This window comes from Thunnus maccoyii, chromosome 20 (genome assembly GCF_910596095.1).
Source record: "Thunnus maccoyii chromosome 20, fThuMac1.1, whole genome shotgun sequence".
In the NCBI taxonomy this organism is placed as follows: domain Eukaryota; kingdom Metazoa; phylum Chordata; class Actinopteri; order Scombriformes; family Scombridae; genus Thunnus; species Thunnus maccoyii.
In genome coordinates this window covers 25698356-25716347 of record NC_056552.1, presented here as the reverse complement: position 1 = coordinate 25716347, position 17992 = coordinate 25698356, and the positions used below count along the sequence as shown (strand labels likewise).

The window sequence follows — 17992 nt, the reverse complement described above, 5'->3', positions numbered from 1 at the left end:
GAGTAACATATTAAACAAACAACATGTTTAATCACTATTTCTATGTATGCTTCTGGCCTCTATATTTCTGATTAGCCTATATTTATTAGTTTCTATGTAGGTAAAGGGAATTCATATCCTCACTGTCGTGCTCTGGTTGACCAGAACATGCAAGATGATGAAGATTATAAAACTCAATTCTACCCATTGGGAAATTGAACCCCATTATTCTGCATGACAGGTGAAGATACTGTCCACTATACTAATGATGACCACTGTATTTGTACACGTCAACAGGCTGGTGGTGCTGTTTAAATGTTTATATGAAATTTTTCAATAGTTGTTGAGATATTTCAATAAATAAGTGTAACCTCAACCTCATGGTGGTGCTAGAGAAAGAGTCCAAGGATCACCAAAGTCATTATAATACAGCCTCTGGGAACTGTGAATGGATGTACCAAATTTTGTGCAACATCACGTAAAAATAAAGAAAATGTTCTGCGTTTGAAATTTGAGGTTTGAAAGCCTTTTCAAGTAAATTCACCTGAATCCAATACAGAGCAGGACAGCAGGTCCATAATGTTATCCTAAAGTCTAACAGTTAGTAGAATCCAGGACCATGTTACACGGACTGGATGAGTCCTGAACAGGGATTTTTATAACCTGATCTGTGAATCCAGAATATAGTGTAGTCAGCTAATACTATGGAACAGTATGTCATTTAACTAGTAAGCCCGGCATGCTAACATTAGCGGTTTATGTTCGAGCAGTCAAACATACTGTTTAATCCACTTCTTACACTTTTACTCATGTTTTTGGTTTTGGGAAGACCTCAGGTAAACGTTACAGTGCTGCACTTTGGTGGGACTTCAAATAATTAACTTGTTAGTGTAGTGCACCTGAGGTGGAGAGAGGTAGACAGAAGGAAGGACAGAATTCAGAAACAAATGAAGAAATAACATCTTCCCAATAAGTGAACTTAATTAACAGGCTGTAAAACATTAAATTAAACTTGACTCACTCCTCTGCTAACCAACTATATTAATTTCATTCTGCATTAACTTTTTCACAGATAATTTAGACATGAGGGAACTTCATTTGCTCTTTGATGTTTATTTCTTTGTGTGAACATTTCAAAGATTACAGTCACAGAATGTGAAGAGTATGTCATGGATCACATACATTTTAGTAGCGTTTTATTCATTACATGTAAATGGAGAAAAAATGTGAATTTGTTGTATTTGGCATTGAGTTCATTTGTTTTGCTAAATGATAACTTTAGATCAGATGTGGTGTTGTCAGCAGCCGTAGAGCAGGTTGATCCTCATGATGTCCCAATAGGACATGCCCTGCCTCTGTCCGATCTGGACGTTGGGGTCGGGGATGGGGGTGATGGAGTCCCTGCCGTACTGGATGGAGAAGGCGGTCCTTCCGTAGTGCATGATGGAGGAGTAGTCGTAGGGAGTGTTCAGGTTGTTGGTGTTCTGCTTGTAGAAGTTGTAGGCCATCTGCGGGTCGATGTTCTCCCAGTTGATCCTGACGTAGTAGTCGCGGTCGCTCCTGGTCTGCTCGTGCTGGAAGCCCAGAGCATGGTTGATCTCATGCTGGATGATGCCGTGGTAGAGGCAGCCCTGCTTGTTGAGAGAGAGGACCTGTCTGCCTCCTGTTCTTCCCAGAGCCGAGAAACATCCGGCTTTGTTCTCAATGCTGATGTAGTCGTACTGGTTCTGACGGGGGACAAAGCGGATGCAGGTTCTGCTGTGAAAGGCCTTCATGGCGCTCTCGATCTTCTGCCTTTCCCAGCTGCTGAACTGACTGCTCACGGTGAAGGGGATCATCACCATGCCGTTGGAGGCTTTCCTCCACAGGCAGCTCTGGGACCAGCATGTCATGGCGTTTCTGGTTCTGGGAGCCAACAAGTCTCCTTCCAGCAAGATCTCATCTGTGGCATTGTTGGAGGCCAGAATCCTGGTGCTGATATCAACACTGTCATCCTCCTCTTCTCCACTTCCTTCCTCCAGGAGAGGATGTGCCTGAGAGAGGCCGAACAGGAGCAGTAGCAGCAGGCTGACAGAGGGAGTCATCTTCAGGTGTGGTCTGATGTATGTAGAGCTTCTGTGGCAAGCTGCTTTGGAGAGACTCCTTGAAGCTCGATGTTTGACTCAGTTCAGTCCAGGGTTTTTATACTCACCTCTACAGGTGTGTCTGCAGGAGGATTATGGGTTATGTCCACACTGCTACGCCTAAATAAACCTGTGAAGGGAGGACCACAGGCAAACCTACTGTTTCAATATAGTTTGTTATGTCTGGTCATTAGATGGATGAACACAGTTGGTTTACTGGGTAGAAGATGATTAACTGAACATCTTACATTTACTTCAACCAATAAGATTGCACAGTATCTGTCAAAGTTTCCCTTTGTAAATATTTTGCTACGTTGCAAAGTGAAATCTTTCAAATATTAATAGTACCCTGACACCTTGGAATCAATTCTGTCTGGTCAGGATGTACTAGTTTAGACATACTGTATATTGAAATAAAGGCTTCAGATCAACTTCCTGAAGGGTTGTGACTGGAAAGTCCAAAATTGTAGACCTTTCCTATTACTGGAGCCAACTCATCCACAAAGCATTTGTATTGCTCACCAGGAAGCCCATCTATGCCTTTGTATGAGAGCTTATGGGAATTTAAGAATGTTGTGACTTTCTCTTGCTTATTTCCAATTTCTAGGGAGGGTACTTTGTAGAAAGTAATATAATAATCTGCAAAGGCTTCTGCGTTACTTTACGACCATGTCACTAGAATTTGATATAGGATGCTTGATCTTTGGGAGAGTCTTAGTAGATTGTTGAAAGGCCAGTATCTATTCTCCCAGTTTCTCAAATGATAGTAACTACCTTTGATGAATTTGAGGGCACCCTCTACTTGTATCTGTTGTTTTACCAACCCATGCAAAGAACATTGTCAACAACGTTGCACACTTGTCTAATATATATAATATGTTATCCTATGTTTATGTTTTATTATATTTGTAGTGTATGCTAAGGTTTTTTCTAATATTCCTGTGGTCAGCTATTTTATTTTATTTTGTCATTTGTTGTGTTTATTTTTCAATAGATATATATATATATTATCTCTTCTAGTGTTGATTTGTATATTTACTGTTCTGGTGCAATACCTGTACAGCCTGCTGCTGTAACACAAGAATTTCCCAATTTGGGATCAGTAAAGTACATCTATCTATCTATCTATCTATCTATCTATCTATCTATCTATCTATCTAACTATCTAGCTATCTAGCTATCTGTCTGTCAGTCTGTCTGTCTATTTAATATTAATCTTTTAACAGTGTCCGTTGTGTTGTACTTATCATGTTTGCTGAACACACATAAGGTTCCCAGGTTCAAACTGAGTAGAAACACACTTCTTTGTTAATGTGTTAAACATTACAAAACAACATGGAACTAAAGACAGCAAATGGAGTAACACATTAAACCAACAACATGTTTAATCACTATTTCTATGTATGCTTCTGGCCTCTATATTTCTGATTAGCCTATATTTATTAGTTTCTATGTTGGTAAAGGGAATTCATATCCTCACTGTCGTGCTCTGGTTGACTGGAACATGCAAGATGATGAAGATTATAAAACTCAATTCTACCCATTGGGAAATTGAACCCCATTATTCTGCATGACAGGTGAAGATACTGTCCACTATACTAATGATGACCACTGTATTTGTACACGTCAACAGGCTGGTGGTGCTGTTTAAATGTTTATATGAAATTTTTCAATAGTTGTTGAGATATTTCAATAAATAAGTGTAACCTCATCCTCATGGTGGTGCTAGAGAAAGAGTCCAAGGATCACCAAAGTCATTATAATACAGCCTCTGGGAACTGTGAATGGATGTACCAAATTTTGTGCAACATCACGTAAAAATAAAGAAAATGTTCTGCGTTTGAAATTTGAAATTTGAAAGCCTTTTCAAGTAAATTCACCTGAATCCAATACAGAGCAGGACAGCAGGTCCATAATGTTATCCTAAAGTCTAACAGTTAGTAGAATCCAGGACCATGTTACACAGACTGGATGAGTCCTGAACAGGGATTTTTATAACCTGATCTGTGAATCCAGAATATAGTGTAGTCAGCTAATGCTATGGAACAGTATGTCATTTAACTAGTAAGCCCGGCATGCTAACATTAGCGGTTTATGTTAGAGCAGTCAAACACACTGTTTAATCCACTTCTTACACTTTTACTCATGTTTTTGGTTTTGGGAAGACCCCAGGTGGACGTTACAGTTCTTCAATTTGGTGGGACTTCAAATAATTAACTTGTTAGTGTAGTGCACCTGAGGTGGAGAGAGGTAGACAGAAGGAAGGAAAGAATTCAGAAACAAAGGAAGAAATAACATCTTCCCAATAAGTGAACTTAATTAACAAGCTATAAAACACTAAATTAAACCTGACTCACTCCTCTGCTAACCAACTATATTAATTTCATTCTGCATTAACTTTTTCACAGATAATTTAGACATGAGGTAACTTCATTTGCTCTTTGATGTTTATTTCTTTGTGTGAACATTTCAAAGATTACAGTCACAGAATGTGAAGAGTATGTCATGGATCACATACATTTTAGTAGCGTTTTATTCATTACATGTAAATGGAGAAAAAATGTGAATTTGTTGTATTTGGCATTGAGTTCATTTGTTTTGCTAAATGATAACTTTAGATCAGATGTGGTGTTGTCAGCAGCCGTAGAGCAGGTTGATCCTCATGATGTCCCAATAGGACATGCCCTGCCTCTGTCCGATCTGGACGTTGGGGTCAGGGATGGGGGTGATGGAGTCCCTGCCGTACTGAATAGAGAAGGCGGTCCTTCCGTAGTGCATGATGGAGGAGTAGTCGTAGGGAGTGTTCAGGTTGTTGGTGTTCTGCTTGTAGAAGTTGTAAGCCATCTGCGGGTCGATGTTCTCCCAGTTGATCCTGACGTAGTAGTCGCGGTCGCTCCTGGTCTGCTCGTGCTGGAAGCCCAGAGCATGGTTGATCTCGTGCTGGATGATGCCGTGGTAGAGGCAGCCCTGCTTGTTGAGAGAGAGGACCTGTCTGCCTCCTGTTCTTCCCAGGGCCGAGAAACATCCGGCTTTGTTCTCAATGCTGATGTAGTCGTACTGGTTCTGACGGGGGACAAAGCGGATGCAGGTTCTGCTGTGGAAGGCCTTCATGGCGTTCTCGATCTTCTGCCTTTCCCAGCTGCTGAACTGACTGCTCACCGTGAAGGGGATTGTCACCATGCCGTTGGAGGCTTTCCTCCACAGGCAGCTCTGGGACCAGCATGTCATGGCGTTTCTGGTTCTGGGAGCCAACAAGTCTCCTTCCAGCAAGATCTCATCTGTGGCATTGTTGGAGGCAAGAATCCTGGTGCTGATATCAACACTGTCATCCTCCTCCTCTCCACTTCCTTCCTCCTGGAGAGGATGTGCCCGAGAGAGGCTGAGCAGGAGCAGCAGCTGCAGGCTGACAGAGGGAGTCATCTTCAGGTGTGGTCTGGTGTCTGTGGAGCTTCTGTGGCAAGCTGCTTTGGAGAAACTCCTTGAAGCTTGATGTTTGACTCAGTTCAGTCCAGGGTCTTTATACTCACTTCTACAGGTGTGTCTGCAGGAGGATTATGGGTTGAGGTCCACACTGCTAGGCCTAAATAAACCTGTGAAGGGAGGACCACAGGCAAACCTACTGTTTCAATATAGTTTGTTATGTCTGGTCATTAGATGGATGAACACAGTTGGTTTACTGGGTAGAAGATGATTAACTGAACATCTTACATTTACTTCAACCAATAAGATTGCACAGTATCTGTCAAAGTTTCCCTTTGTAAATATTTTGCTACGTTGCAAAGTGAAATCTTTCAAATATTAATAGTACCCTGACACCTTGGAATCAATTCTGTCTGGTCAGGATGTACTAGTTTAGACATACTGTATATTGAAATAAAGGCTTCAGATCAACTTCCTGAAGGGTTGTGACTGGAAAGTCCAAAATTGTAGACCTTTCCTATTACTGGAGCCAACTCATCCACAAATCATTTTTATTGCTCACCAGGAAGCCCATCTATGCCTTTGTATGAGAGCTTATGGGAATTTAAGAATGTTGTGACTTTCTCTTGCTAATTTTCAATTTCTAGGGAGGGTACTTTGTAGAAGGTAATATAATAATCTGCAAAGGCTTCTGCGTTATTTTATGACCATGTCAGTGTAGAATTTGATATAGGATGCTTAATCTTTGGGAGAGTCTTATTAGATTGTTGAAAGGCCAGTATCTACTCTCCCAGTTTCCCAAATGATAGTAACTACCTTTGATGAATTTGAGGGCACCCTCTACTTGTATCTGTTGTTTTACCAACCCATGCGAAGAACATTGTCAACAATGTTGCACACTTGTCTAATGTATATAGTATGTTATCCTATGCTTATATTTTAGTATATTTGTAGTGTATGCTAAGGTTTTTTTTAATATTCTTTTGTTGAGCTATTTTATTAGGGCCTGAGCCCAAAGGGCGAAGACCCTATTGTATTTCGTGTGTTTGTTTCTTTCTTATTCTTTCTTTATTAATACGCCACTTCAACCCTAAATTTGACCCCCTAAACATGCTCAAAAACTCACCAAATTTGGCACGCACATTAGGTCTGGTGAAATATTTGGTAAAATGTAAAAATTAACCCCCAAAGTGCCAAAATGTGCTCGAGAGCGTCACCTATGTATCTAAAATGGCCGCCATGGCCTGTAGGAATGTCGTAGAGAGATCAAACCAAAACACAATTATTCATCTCATCAAGACCTACAATTCATACGCTGACACCCCTGACCTAAATCCAACAGGAAGTCCGCAGTTCACCCATGAAAGTATGACTTTGTGCCAATTTTGGACCTTGAATAAACGCTATCTCCTCCTAGGGCGTTAATGGTATCGCCTTCAAACTTTAATACATGACTTATCACACTGTGCTGAACAAAAGTTATAAAAAACTTTGTAATAACTCGAACGGTTTAGATTTTTTAAGCCTCGAAAGTTGGAGTGCCACATTGCACCTTACAATGTAAAACAATGGGGCGGCAATCTCGGCATGGACTTTGTGCCAAACTGGGGTGTCTGATGTCTAAACTATAAGTCCGACCACTTTCAAACCTGTATTAATGGATTCGCGACGAAAATTCCCACAAAAAAATGTGATCTTTGATGTAAGATTTGGCCAAAGTCATTGGATTTATGAGGATATTTCACAAGAAGAGTACTCTGAAATCCTTCTTTCCAGCTGAGAGGGAGAGAGAGAGAATGGGAGGGGGGGGGGGGGGGTAAAGTCAGACCTGTCAGCCCAGGTCTGAAATCATCTACATACCTGTGACAGAAGCCCTTGGACTGCGCCACACTCCAGTTACTTAGTGTTTAAACACATCTGACAGCAGTGTTCAATCCTTACTTTTTTTTCAAGGAGTACATGTGCTCCTAAATGAAAAAAATTAGGAGCACACATATAACTTTAGGAGCACTGAAAAATGTTCAAGTAACACTTTCTTAAAGAAAACAATTCATTACATACATATTTACAATTTATCACATACATATTTAAACTCTTTGTGTGTGTGTGTGTGTGTGTGTGTGTGTGTGTGTGTGTGTGTGTGTGTGTGTGTGTGTAAATCACAACTTATGTTGTTTTTAGGGGTGCTCGATTATGGCAAAAATCATAATCATGATTATTTTTGTTCAATATTGAGATCATGATTATTTAACATGATCACTTTTTGACTGTCATTTTTGCCAGTTGCCGATGTTGATAAATGCATCAATTTACTTATTGATATTCAAGTGACCGGGCTCAAAACTTGCACAGTTTTGATGACACAGGTGTGAGCAGCTCAGACTTATATGACAAACATCATCTGATTCACATGAAATTTTCAAGGTGTGCTCTACAGTTGATATACAGCGACATGATGTTCACTTAATGGGTGTTTTCTAGCACCATATAGTGGACTCAGGAAATGATATTTAACTCTTTCATGCAATGTTAGATAACAGTGAAAAACTGAAGTTACACGTCTTTGTCCAGCAAGTACTTGTAACAATGTACATTTAAACGTACGCCACATAGAAGTGCAATCAAACTGGCTGAATAGCGCCCCCCACGAAATCGCAGCAAAGCAACCCCAGCAGCAGGTAAGATAGTGGACAAAGGAAGTGATGTTTATTTCCTTCTTGCACTGTCTGAAAACAGCCCAAGTCTGAAGACATCTACATGCCCGTGACAGAAACCCTTCGACTGCGCCGCGGCCCAACGTGCGCAAAGGCACGAGGGCCTGTTCAACGCTGCTTGCAGCTTTAATTTTATTTTGTCATTTGTTGTGTTTATTTTTCTGTAGATATCTGTATTATCTCTTCTAGTGTTGAAATGTATATTTCCTGTGTATTTACTGTTCCGGTGTAATGCCTGGACAGCCTGCTGCTATTACACAAGAATTTCCCAATTTGGGATCAGTAAAGTACATCTATCTATCTAGCTAGCTAGCTAGCTAGCTGTCTGTCTGTCTGTCTGTCTGTCTGTCTCTCTGTCTGTCTGTCTGTCTATCTGTCTGTCTATCTAATATTAATCTTTTAACAGTATCCGTTGTGTTGTACTTATCATGTTTGCTGAACACACATAAGGTTCCCAGGTTCAAACTGAGTAGAAACACACTTCTTTGTTAATGTGTTAAACATTACAAAACAACATGGAACTAAAGACAGCACATGGGGTAACACATTAAACCAACAACATGTTTTCTATTACGTACTATTTCTATGTATGCTTCTGGCCTCTATATTTCTGATTAGCCTATATTTATTAGTTTCTATGTAGGTAAAGGGAATTCATGTCCTCACTGTCGTGCTCTGGTTGACCGGAACATGCAAGATGATGAAGATTATAAAACTCAATTCTACCCATTGGGAAATTGAACCCCATTATTCTGCATGACAGGTGAAGATACTGTCCACTATGCTAATGATGACCACTGTATTTGTACACGTCAACAGGCTGGTGGTGCTGTTTAAATGTTTATATGAAATTTTTCAATAGTTGTTGAGATATTTCAATAAATAAGTGTAACCTCAACCTCATGGTGGTGCTAGAGAAAGAGTCCAAGGATCACCAAAGTCATTATAATACAGCCTCTGGGAACTGTGAATGGATGTACCAAATTTTGTGCAACATCACGTAAAAATAAAGAAAATGTTCTGCGTTTGAAATTTGAAATTTGAAAGCCTTTTCGAGTAAATTCACCTGAATCCAATACAGAGCAGGACAGCAGGTCCATAATGTTATCCTAAAGTCTAACAGTTGGTAGAATCCAGGACCATGTTACACAGACGGGATGAGTCCTGAACAGGGATTTTTATAACCTGATCTGTGAATCCAGAATATAGAGTAGTCAGCTAATGCTATGGAACAGTATGTCATTTAACTAATAAGCCCGGCATGCTAACATTAGCAGGTTATGTTAGAGCAGTCAAACACACTGTTTAATCCACTTCTTACACTTTTACTCATGTTTTTGGTTTTGGAAAGACCTCAGGTAGATGTTACAGTGCTGCAATTTGGTGGGACTTCAAATAATTAACTTGTTAGTGTAGTGCACCTGAGGTGGAGAGAGGTAGACAGAAGGAAGGACAGAATTCAGAAACAAATGAAGAAATAACATCTTCCCAATAAGTGAACTTAATTAACAGGCTGTAAAACATTAAACCTGACTCACTCCTCTGCTAACCAACTATATTAATTTCATTCTGCATTAACCTTTTCACAGATAATTACACATGAGGGAACTTCATTTGCTCTTTGATGTTTATTTCTTTGTGTGAACATTTCAAAGATTACAGTCACAGAATGTGAAGAGTATGTCATGGATCACATACATTTTAGTAGCGTTTTATTCATTACATGTAATCGGAGAAAAAATGTGAATTTGTTGTATTTGGCATTGAGTTCATTTGTTTTGCTAAATGATAACTTTAGATCAGATGTGGTGTTGTCAGCAGCCGTAGAGCAGGTTGATCCTCATGATGTCCCAATAGGACATGCCCTGCCTCTGTCCGATCTGGACGTTGGGGTCAGGGATGGGGGTGATGGAGTCCCTGCCGTACTGAATAGAGAAGGCGGTCCTTCCGTAGTGCATGATGGAGGAGTAGTCGTAGGGCGTGTTCAGGTTGTTGGTGTTCTGCTTGTAGAAGTTGTAAGCCATCTGCGGGTCGATGTTCTCCCAGTTGATCCTGACGTAGTAGTCGCGGTCGCTCCTGGTCTGCTCGTGCTGGAAGCCCAGAGCATGGTTGATCTCGTGCTGGATGATGCCGTGGTAGAGGCAGCCCTGCTTGTTGAGAGAGAGGACCTGTCTGCCTCCTGTTCTTCCCAGAGCCGAGAAACATCCGGCTTTGTTCTCAATGCTGATGTAGTCGTACTGGTTCTGACGGGGGACAAAACGGATGCAGGTTCTGCTGTGGAAGGCCTTCATGGCATTCTCGATCTTCTGCCTTTCCCAGCTGCTGAACTGACTGCTCATGGTGAAGGGGATTGTCACCATGCCGTTGGAGGCTTTCCTCCACAGGCAGCTCTGGGACCAGCATGTCATGGCGTTTCTGGTTCTGGGAGCCAACAAGTCTCCTTCCAGCAAGATCTCATCTGTGGCATTGTTGGAGGCCAGAATCCTGGTGCTGATATCAACACTGTCGTCCTCCTCTTCTCCACTTCCTTCCTCCAGGAGAGGATGTGCCTGAGAGAGGCCGAGCAGGAGCAATAGCAGCAGGCTGACAGAGGGAGTCATCTTCAGGTGTGGTCTGGTGTCTGTGGAGCTTCTGTGGCAAGCTGCTTTAGAGAGACTCCTTGAAGCTTAATGTTTGACTCAGTTCAGTCCAGGGTCTTTATACTCACCTCTACAGGTGTGTCTGCGGGAGGATTATGGGTTGAGGTCCACACTGCTAGGCCTAAATAAACCTGTGAAGGGAGGACCACAGGCAAACCTACTGTTTCAATATAGTTTGTTATGTCTGGTCATTAGATGGATGAACACAGCTGGTTTACCGGGTGGAACATGATTAACTTAACACCTTACATTTACTTCAACCAATAAGATTGCACAGTATCTGTCAACTCAACCTCTCTTCTATTTTGTTTATGATGCAAAGTGAAATAACAATGTTAAAACTGCAATTGTTGTTATTCTAAAATGGATATTATGCTATATTATTATTAGCACTTACTTACTTCCATATGCTTTATTGCATCTTGCAGATATGTACACCTAATACTTGAGGACACACATAATTCATTTTCTATGTAATGCAGAGTACCTATCATGTGTTTGCATACGCATTTTTAAAGTAATTAAAAAGGCACTCTGAACTGTCCATTTAAACACTTCCCTTAAATCCCAAAGAGATCAGGCAACAGATGAAGCTGTGTGATATATGTCACAATAGAGAGAGTGAAGGCAAGGGGAATTTTACAATCAAGTAAAAACAATGATGGCTTGTGACCCAGAATCTGCATCATTCCAGTGTATCTTGTTTTAGCTATGCCTTTTCTCCTCTGTGATTCATAATCTGGGCTAAGAGAGAGAAGGCTATGCAAGTTTAGCAGCATATATGTTTCTACCTTTTGTCATATTAAGAATTCAAAGAAACACCCAGATAAGACATTTCTTATCGGTTTATCTCTTGTCTTCATTTGTTGTACCCTTAAACAGAATTAAGCAATTTGTCTGGTAATATAGGTTCTAACCAGAACAAGCTGAGCAGGAACCGGCTAAACACCAACCACTTTTTAGAAAGGAAAGCATCCTGTGCCATCTTTGATTTTACATTGTTTATATTGACTTTATTGGAAGAGACTTCTCTCGGCTTGATCAAATCATGTTTTTTATGACTTTGCATCCACCTGACAGTTTTTCCCCACTTTATAAATCTTACAATTGGTTGAGGTAATAGTTTTCACATTCTTGCCTAAACTAATTGTTCAGAGACTGAAATGTCTGAGTTATAGGAGATTAAAATCCAGGATTTATCACAGTCCTGAATCTGGGCTAATTTTACCATAACATGACATTACATTACATGGAATGATAATGCATAACATGCTTTGTCATGCCATAACCCTGAAATTACATAACAGCATCATATAACATACACATACCTGGCTGTCACATTGTGTAAGCTGCATGCAACTTTGGCTGTATTTTCTGTCATCTATGGAAACAGGAGTGATGTCACTTTGAATATGGTGAACAGAGGTCTGTACTGCCCCAGGTAGCCTTGACATTGGCTGTTCCATATTCAATTACGAAGTGGATGTTTTATTCAGTCTAACAGGTTCCTGGAAGGGGGGGAGGGGCTTGTAGCACATCCACTAACATTTCAGTTGCACTTTCATCCTAACTGCTTTCAAAATTTCAAATGCTGTCACTTCTTATACACTGACCAACACTTCCAACTATGTGCACACACCTCAACTTTCTCTAGCACTTCAACTGAAATTGCTTTTATGGTTTACAGTTCAATTTACACCATTCAAATGGCAGTTCAACTGCTTTCACCTTTTACACTTCCACTGACAATTCTACTGCTTTCAGTGCTTACATGTCAACTGACATTTCAGCTGCTTTCATCGCTGTCACCTCAGTTCCTTTCAATGCTTACACTTCACTTGTGTACAGTGTTTGCAACTGTAACTTTCAAGTATGCGAACTGTAACTTTCAAGTATGCAAGCACATCTGTGCCTTAAAGGTAGGCACCACCAATGGCAATTCAGCCATTGAATTGATATATTGGAACCTCTAACTTCAATTAATAATAAATAATAATCCAATGCAAGAACAGGTATTTGGTTTTGTTGGACTTGTGCTAATTGTGCTTTAGTCTACTGGGGAGAACAAGAGCAAAAGGAAAAAGAATAAAACCTAGTTTCTTCATCATGATTCTAGCATACATTTGCAATACACTGCTCTTTTTCTCTGTCCTTAGCTCCCAACCTGAAGGGTCGTCCCAGGAAAAAGAAACTACCCAACCCTCAGTGTTGTGGTCAGGGGTTAGAGGTTAATGGTCGACGTCAAACACCACCTTTTTCCAAGGAGACTGAACGAACAGGAGGAGGAACCAATGTCAAGGTACAAATTAGTGTATTATAGTAGTAACAGCAGTCTTCGTTCTACAATTAAGTAATGTTTATGATATTATCAATATGTGTAATGTGTATGTAAAACAATCACTCAAAGAGCTTAATCCACTGAGAATTAACAACCTATTCTTCAGCTCTGCTTTCATTTCTCTAATCTCTGTCCATTGTTTCTTACAGATGACAGCAGACAAAGCAGGCTTATCCAAACCCAGAGGAAACAGCAGCAGCAACAGCAGCAGTTATGTGAGTGACAGCAGCAAGATCACAACACTTCCACTGTCAGAGAAGAGACGAGGAAGAGGACGAGAGGTGGAGTACAAAGCAGAGGAGCAGGCTTTCCTTGTATCCCTGTATAAATACATGAAGGAGAGGAAGACACCAATTGAGAGGATCCCCTACCTGGGCTTCAAACAGAGTAAAATATCATTCTACTCAATAAGTCAATTACTAATTGAGACTTGTTAATGTGAAAATGAAAGCAGTGACACATCATTTTGTGGATATAATTTGTTCCTATATGGCTTGTATGTATCTTGTGTCGTATTGATGTGTGTTTGTGTCTCTGTGTGACAGTAAACCTGTGGACCATGTTCCAGGCTGCTCAGAAGCTGGGAGGATATGAGGTGGTGAGTTTTACCTTGTGGCCTCTAGTTTGATCTGCTGGTGACAGCTCAGCTCTATGGTATTAGCAATAATAAATTATTCTGTTTGCACTGGACTTTACCACTGAGTTGAGTGTAATGTTCCAGATGTGTTTGTGTTATGAATATTCAGCTGACAGTGTTTAAAGGACAATTTATCCTGTAAGTCTGTGTTTAGTTATAATTTGTTGATGTATAATTTTTTTTTCTTTTTTTTCTTTTCAAATATGGGGCCAGTTGAAACTGATTACTGACCTGCTGCATGTATACGGGGATTTACAGTATGAGTACATCTGAGTAATCACATCTGGTTTCTTGAGTGCATGTAAACGTGCAGAGTGATTGCTGAGATAGACTCCAGCCCCCCTGACCCTGCACAGGAATGTATGCGCTGTATTTGTTTTTTTGTTTTGTTTTTTTGCAGTGGCCATACACATTCTTCTCTATTTATCTATGTACAGTATCTATTATTCTGTATATATCACTCATATTGGTAACATTTTCTAATAATGCACTCATAATATAAAAGGATTTATAGGTTGTAACTGATGTCTAACTCAGTTACTCATACTTTATAGATCAGTTATTAGCCATTAAGAAAAACTTTTTGGTTGGCAGGTTGTGAAAAATCTCTTTTGTGTTTAACTTTTCTATGAGAAATGGTGCAGTTCAAGTTAAATGAAACTGAGATCCATTGTAGCGGTTTTCCTGATGACTTAAACAACTACCTGGAGGAGGATACACAACCTAGATACCCAAAAGTTGTTCTTATTAATGCTGATAACTGTTGGTGAATTAATGGTTAATTACTTATTAACCATTAATAAAGCAACTTAACAACTTATTTTAACATTATTATAAATCTATACCTCTCTATTAATGTGTATGTGTGTAGATCACAGCTCGTAGACTGTGGAAAAGCATTTATGACGAGCTTGGAGGAAACCCAGGCAGCACCAGCGCAGCGACCTGCACACGTCGACACTATGAAAGGTGAGTGTGTCTGTGACCTTTTACAAATGACACACTCACAGTAGCACAGGTAATGCAAGACACGACATGTCATTTTTACAGGAAAACACTGAGTAGGCTGGGGGAGCTGCAGTACATCACATAAAATGTGTTAATGAGTCTGAGCCTGTCAATGATAAAATAGCTATTTCAGGGCCAGATATCAATGTAGCAATTGATTCTCTAAAAACATCCCTTCAGCACTGCTCTGCCTCTCTTTACTGAAGAGGATCCTTAAAACAACTCAATCCTCTGACAGCTCAGTTAAAGCTTTAATGTAAAGCTTTGTACAGTCCCTGAAAGATTAACAAAGCCTTGAACGGATTATTTTCACAAGTATCCTTTGGTTATTTTCCTACTTTTTTCCACCATGACAGTTGACTTTGAGCTTATTTTCCTTTTTTGCATGTATCTTTAGACTCTGAGCTCACTGGGAATGAGCCATTTGACATACAATTGTTCAGGGTGCCTCAGAAGACCATGATGTGCTGTGTGAAATAGTTTCAGCACATAACAGCTTATTGGGCACCTCTTCTTGTTGTGTTTTACCAACCATTGCTGTGATGAAGACTCACTGATTGCGAACAGCACACGGTAAAGAACACACTCAGTAATATACTCGCAAACGGTCATCCTGACACACATTATTCCCCTCTGTCACTGTGGTGAGTGCACGCACCTCAATAAATCTACAGTTACAACTTGACATGCATCCACTGCAGTAATATAATATGTTGGGAAGAAAAAAAAAACACTCTCACAAGGAAGTGTTTTGCCAAAGTGTCATCATAATCTGATGTTCTTCTCTTCCACAGTCCCTTGGTCTGGTAGCCGATGCATAGTGCTGCATAGAAAAAATAGCAATATATATATATATATATATATATATATATATATATATATATATATATATATATCTGTTTTCGTTTCCTCACTATTTTTGTAAATAAAGCATCTCAATCTATTTTTGCAACTCAAACCGTCTCGTCTTGTTATCTTTTCTGAGACAGGTGACCCACTGTTTTTATGTGACAATCACTGACTCATATTTCCTATACAGTTCAATCTGAACATACCCTTTGGGCAGAGGTGATCATTGTACACAATAATTATTGTGCTGAAAACAGCGAAAAAGGTTTTTAAAATCCTGTAACTATTTCAATAGATACAAAAAAGGAATAACACAAAATGTGTTATATTGAGAACTGTTAGGATAAAGAAACTTTGTATTCCAAGGTAACATTTATTTTTATTGTTAAAATAATACTGCATTTAGCAGAAGTAGACATTTCAACTGATTGGCAGAGCATGGTTCTTTTTTAATTTGTGTTGTTGGACTTCTTGATATGCATTTACATCATTCTGTCAATAAGCCCTGTACAATTTGGTCAAAAAAATTATGATTACCTATAACTCCACAATAAATATGCCACATGCTAGAGCGATTTACCAGGTGACTTCTGGAAGGAAGTTACCAGAAAAGGTCGGGTTTTAAAATCACACCAACCCCTTGGGATGTTTTGGGCCTACCATTCTTGATCAGACTCAATCAGGTTAGCTAAGTACAATCAATTTTTCAACAGCTCAAAACAGTTTAGAAAACCATTGAACAAGAACGATGAGAGACAACATGACCCTTCCAAGTAGCTGACTGATGAAGGTTTCAGCTGGCTTAGTTTTGATAAGCAATACATTTCTGTAGGTCTCAAGAATCAGAAGCAAAAGTGAAATGGGATGCGCATCACACTGCCTGCCTGTTACCATTTGTTCATTCAGCTGTTCGTCTCTCCTTCAGGCTCATCCTGCCCTATGAGAAGTTCATCAAAGGAGAAGAGGAAAAGCCCCTCCTCAAGGCCAAAGCCAGGAAGAAGGAGGCAGAGTCAAGCACTGAATCTTCTAATAGTATGTCTGCTCCCACCTTGAAGACCAAGCTGACTGATGAGGTGAAGCAGCTAGCCCAGAAACTGTGCCCTGAGGAGGATGACGACCTGGAAGCCAAAGATCACGATCAGAGCGGACCAGTCAGTCTCATTCTATTAACCCTCCAGTGTCCATCATTACATTGGCTGTGCTTCCCCCATGTCAATTAGTGGTTTATAACATCATATGTGTATTATTCGTCCATGTTTGAACTGACTGCTCATACAGTATGTCTAGTATGTGATGGCCCCCCATACATAAACTTTATGACAAAATGTCAAAACTCAATTGTTGTCCTCACAGATGCACATTCATTGTGAAAAGGTTTTTCTGTTTTTACTCTAAGGGAATTCAAATAAGTGGTTAGTGGAATTATACCAGTTAGTCAAACAGAAAGCTAGATCAGAGAAAGAGAAGAGAGCAAAGAGAAACATGAAATGTATTCAAGCAATATTGTTGATTTATAGTTACATAAAACAAGCTATTTCATATGGAATTGTTTTGGTTTCATGGCTAGGCATATAAAACATGACCAAATGCAGAGTTGTTCTTAAGCTGAGAAAAGCATACTATTGACTTTGAAGCAGTTTTGCAGAGGAGCAGTGTTAACTTTGGTGTTTTAACAAAAATACATATTAGTTTCACGTTTTTAAGCTACAAAAACATGTAGTTTTCATCAGTGAAATTTTAGTCCCAGTTTCATTGCGTATTTTAAATTTTTGATGTCTTCTAAAGATTCTGAGGTTACAGTTGTCGCCATGTTTTTGTTCATCTACCATTACTGCACCTATGTGCTGTCCACTACAGAGCAGCTAATCATTCAGAAGCTGGATTTACTCAGCTGTTCACTAAAATATGTTCTGGGTTTAGATGAGAGATGAGATGAGTAGCTAAATCATCTTATAACATCAATGCAGTGATATTCCTTTGGTACACATTTATATTAGATGACTATAAACACAAAAGATAGCCAACTAACATTTCCTTACCATTAACATAATCATTTTATGGTAAGCTTAGATTTTATTATGTTGGCATGCTAGTCTGCATGTTTTCATAGTTTGTTATTTCTCAGTGAGATTGTAGATAAATTTAGTCCATAAATGTGTTATTTTTTCCCTTCCATGAACCACTAACATTAGTTAACATAACTGGCAGAGACACGATACTAGAAAGCAAGATGCTGTTCATTAGTGCAACAGATAAATCAAGCGCAAGCAGATAAATCAACTTCT

General features: G+C 39.7%; 4 protein-coding genes across 5 annotated transcripts in view; 1 reads left to right on the top strand and 3 right to left on the bottom strand.

Annotated features, from left to right (window-relative positions):
- The window catches only part of LOC121886920 (AT-rich interactive domain-containing protein 5B-like), a 53138-nt gene that overhangs the window by 29702 nt on the left and 5444 nt on the right, over positions 1-17992 (top strand). For both annotated transcript variants that reach the window (XM_042397331.1, XM_042397330.1), the window contains 5 exons: positions 13032-13174; positions 13363-13600; positions 13759-13811; positions 14722-14819; positions 16633-16858. In XM_042397331.1, coding sequence (XP_042253265.1) covers positions 13032-13174; positions 13363-13600; positions 13759-13811; positions 14722-14819; positions 16633-16858 — 758 coding nt within the window. The remainder of the gene's footprint in view (positions 1-13031; positions 13175-13362; positions 13601-13758; positions 13812-14721; positions 14820-16632; positions 16859-17992) is intronic.
- Positions 728-3036, bottom strand: LOC121886923 (high choriolytic enzyme 1-like). The gene has a single exon (XM_042397335.1). The coding sequence runs from the start codon at positions 2061-2063 to the stop codon at positions 1278-1280; it is 786 nt and encodes a 261-aa protein (XP_042253269.1). The 5' UTR covers positions 2064-3036; the 3' UTR covers positions 728-1277.
- Positions 4468-5525, bottom strand: LOC121886927 (high choriolytic enzyme 1-like). Its single transcript, XM_042397340.1, has one exon. It carries the CDS (start codon positions 5520-5522, stop codon positions 4737-4739), a length of 786 nt encoding a protein of 261 aa, XP_042253274.1. The 5' UTR covers positions 5523-5525; the 3' UTR covers positions 4468-4736.
- LOC121886924 (high choriolytic enzyme 1-like) lies at positions 9042-11076 on the bottom strand. The gene has a single exon (XM_042397336.1). The coding sequence runs from the start codon at positions 10834-10836 to the stop codon at positions 10051-10053; it is 786 nt and encodes a 261-aa protein (XP_042253270.1). The 5' UTR covers positions 10837-11076; the 3' UTR covers positions 9042-10050.

Coding starts and splice junctions, on each gene's coding strand:
- LOC121886923 (XM_042397335.1), bottom strand. CDS start 2,063: ATGACTCCCTCTGTCAGCCTGCTGCTACTGCTCCTGTTCGGCCTCTCT.
- LOC121886927 (XM_042397340.1), bottom strand. CDS start 5,522: ATGACTCCCTCTGTCAGCCTGCAGCTGCTGCTCCTGCTCAGCCTCTCT.
- LOC121886924 (XM_042397336.1), bottom strand. CDS start 10,836: ATGACTCCCTCTGTCAGCCTGCTGCTATTGCTCCTGCTCGGCCTCTCT.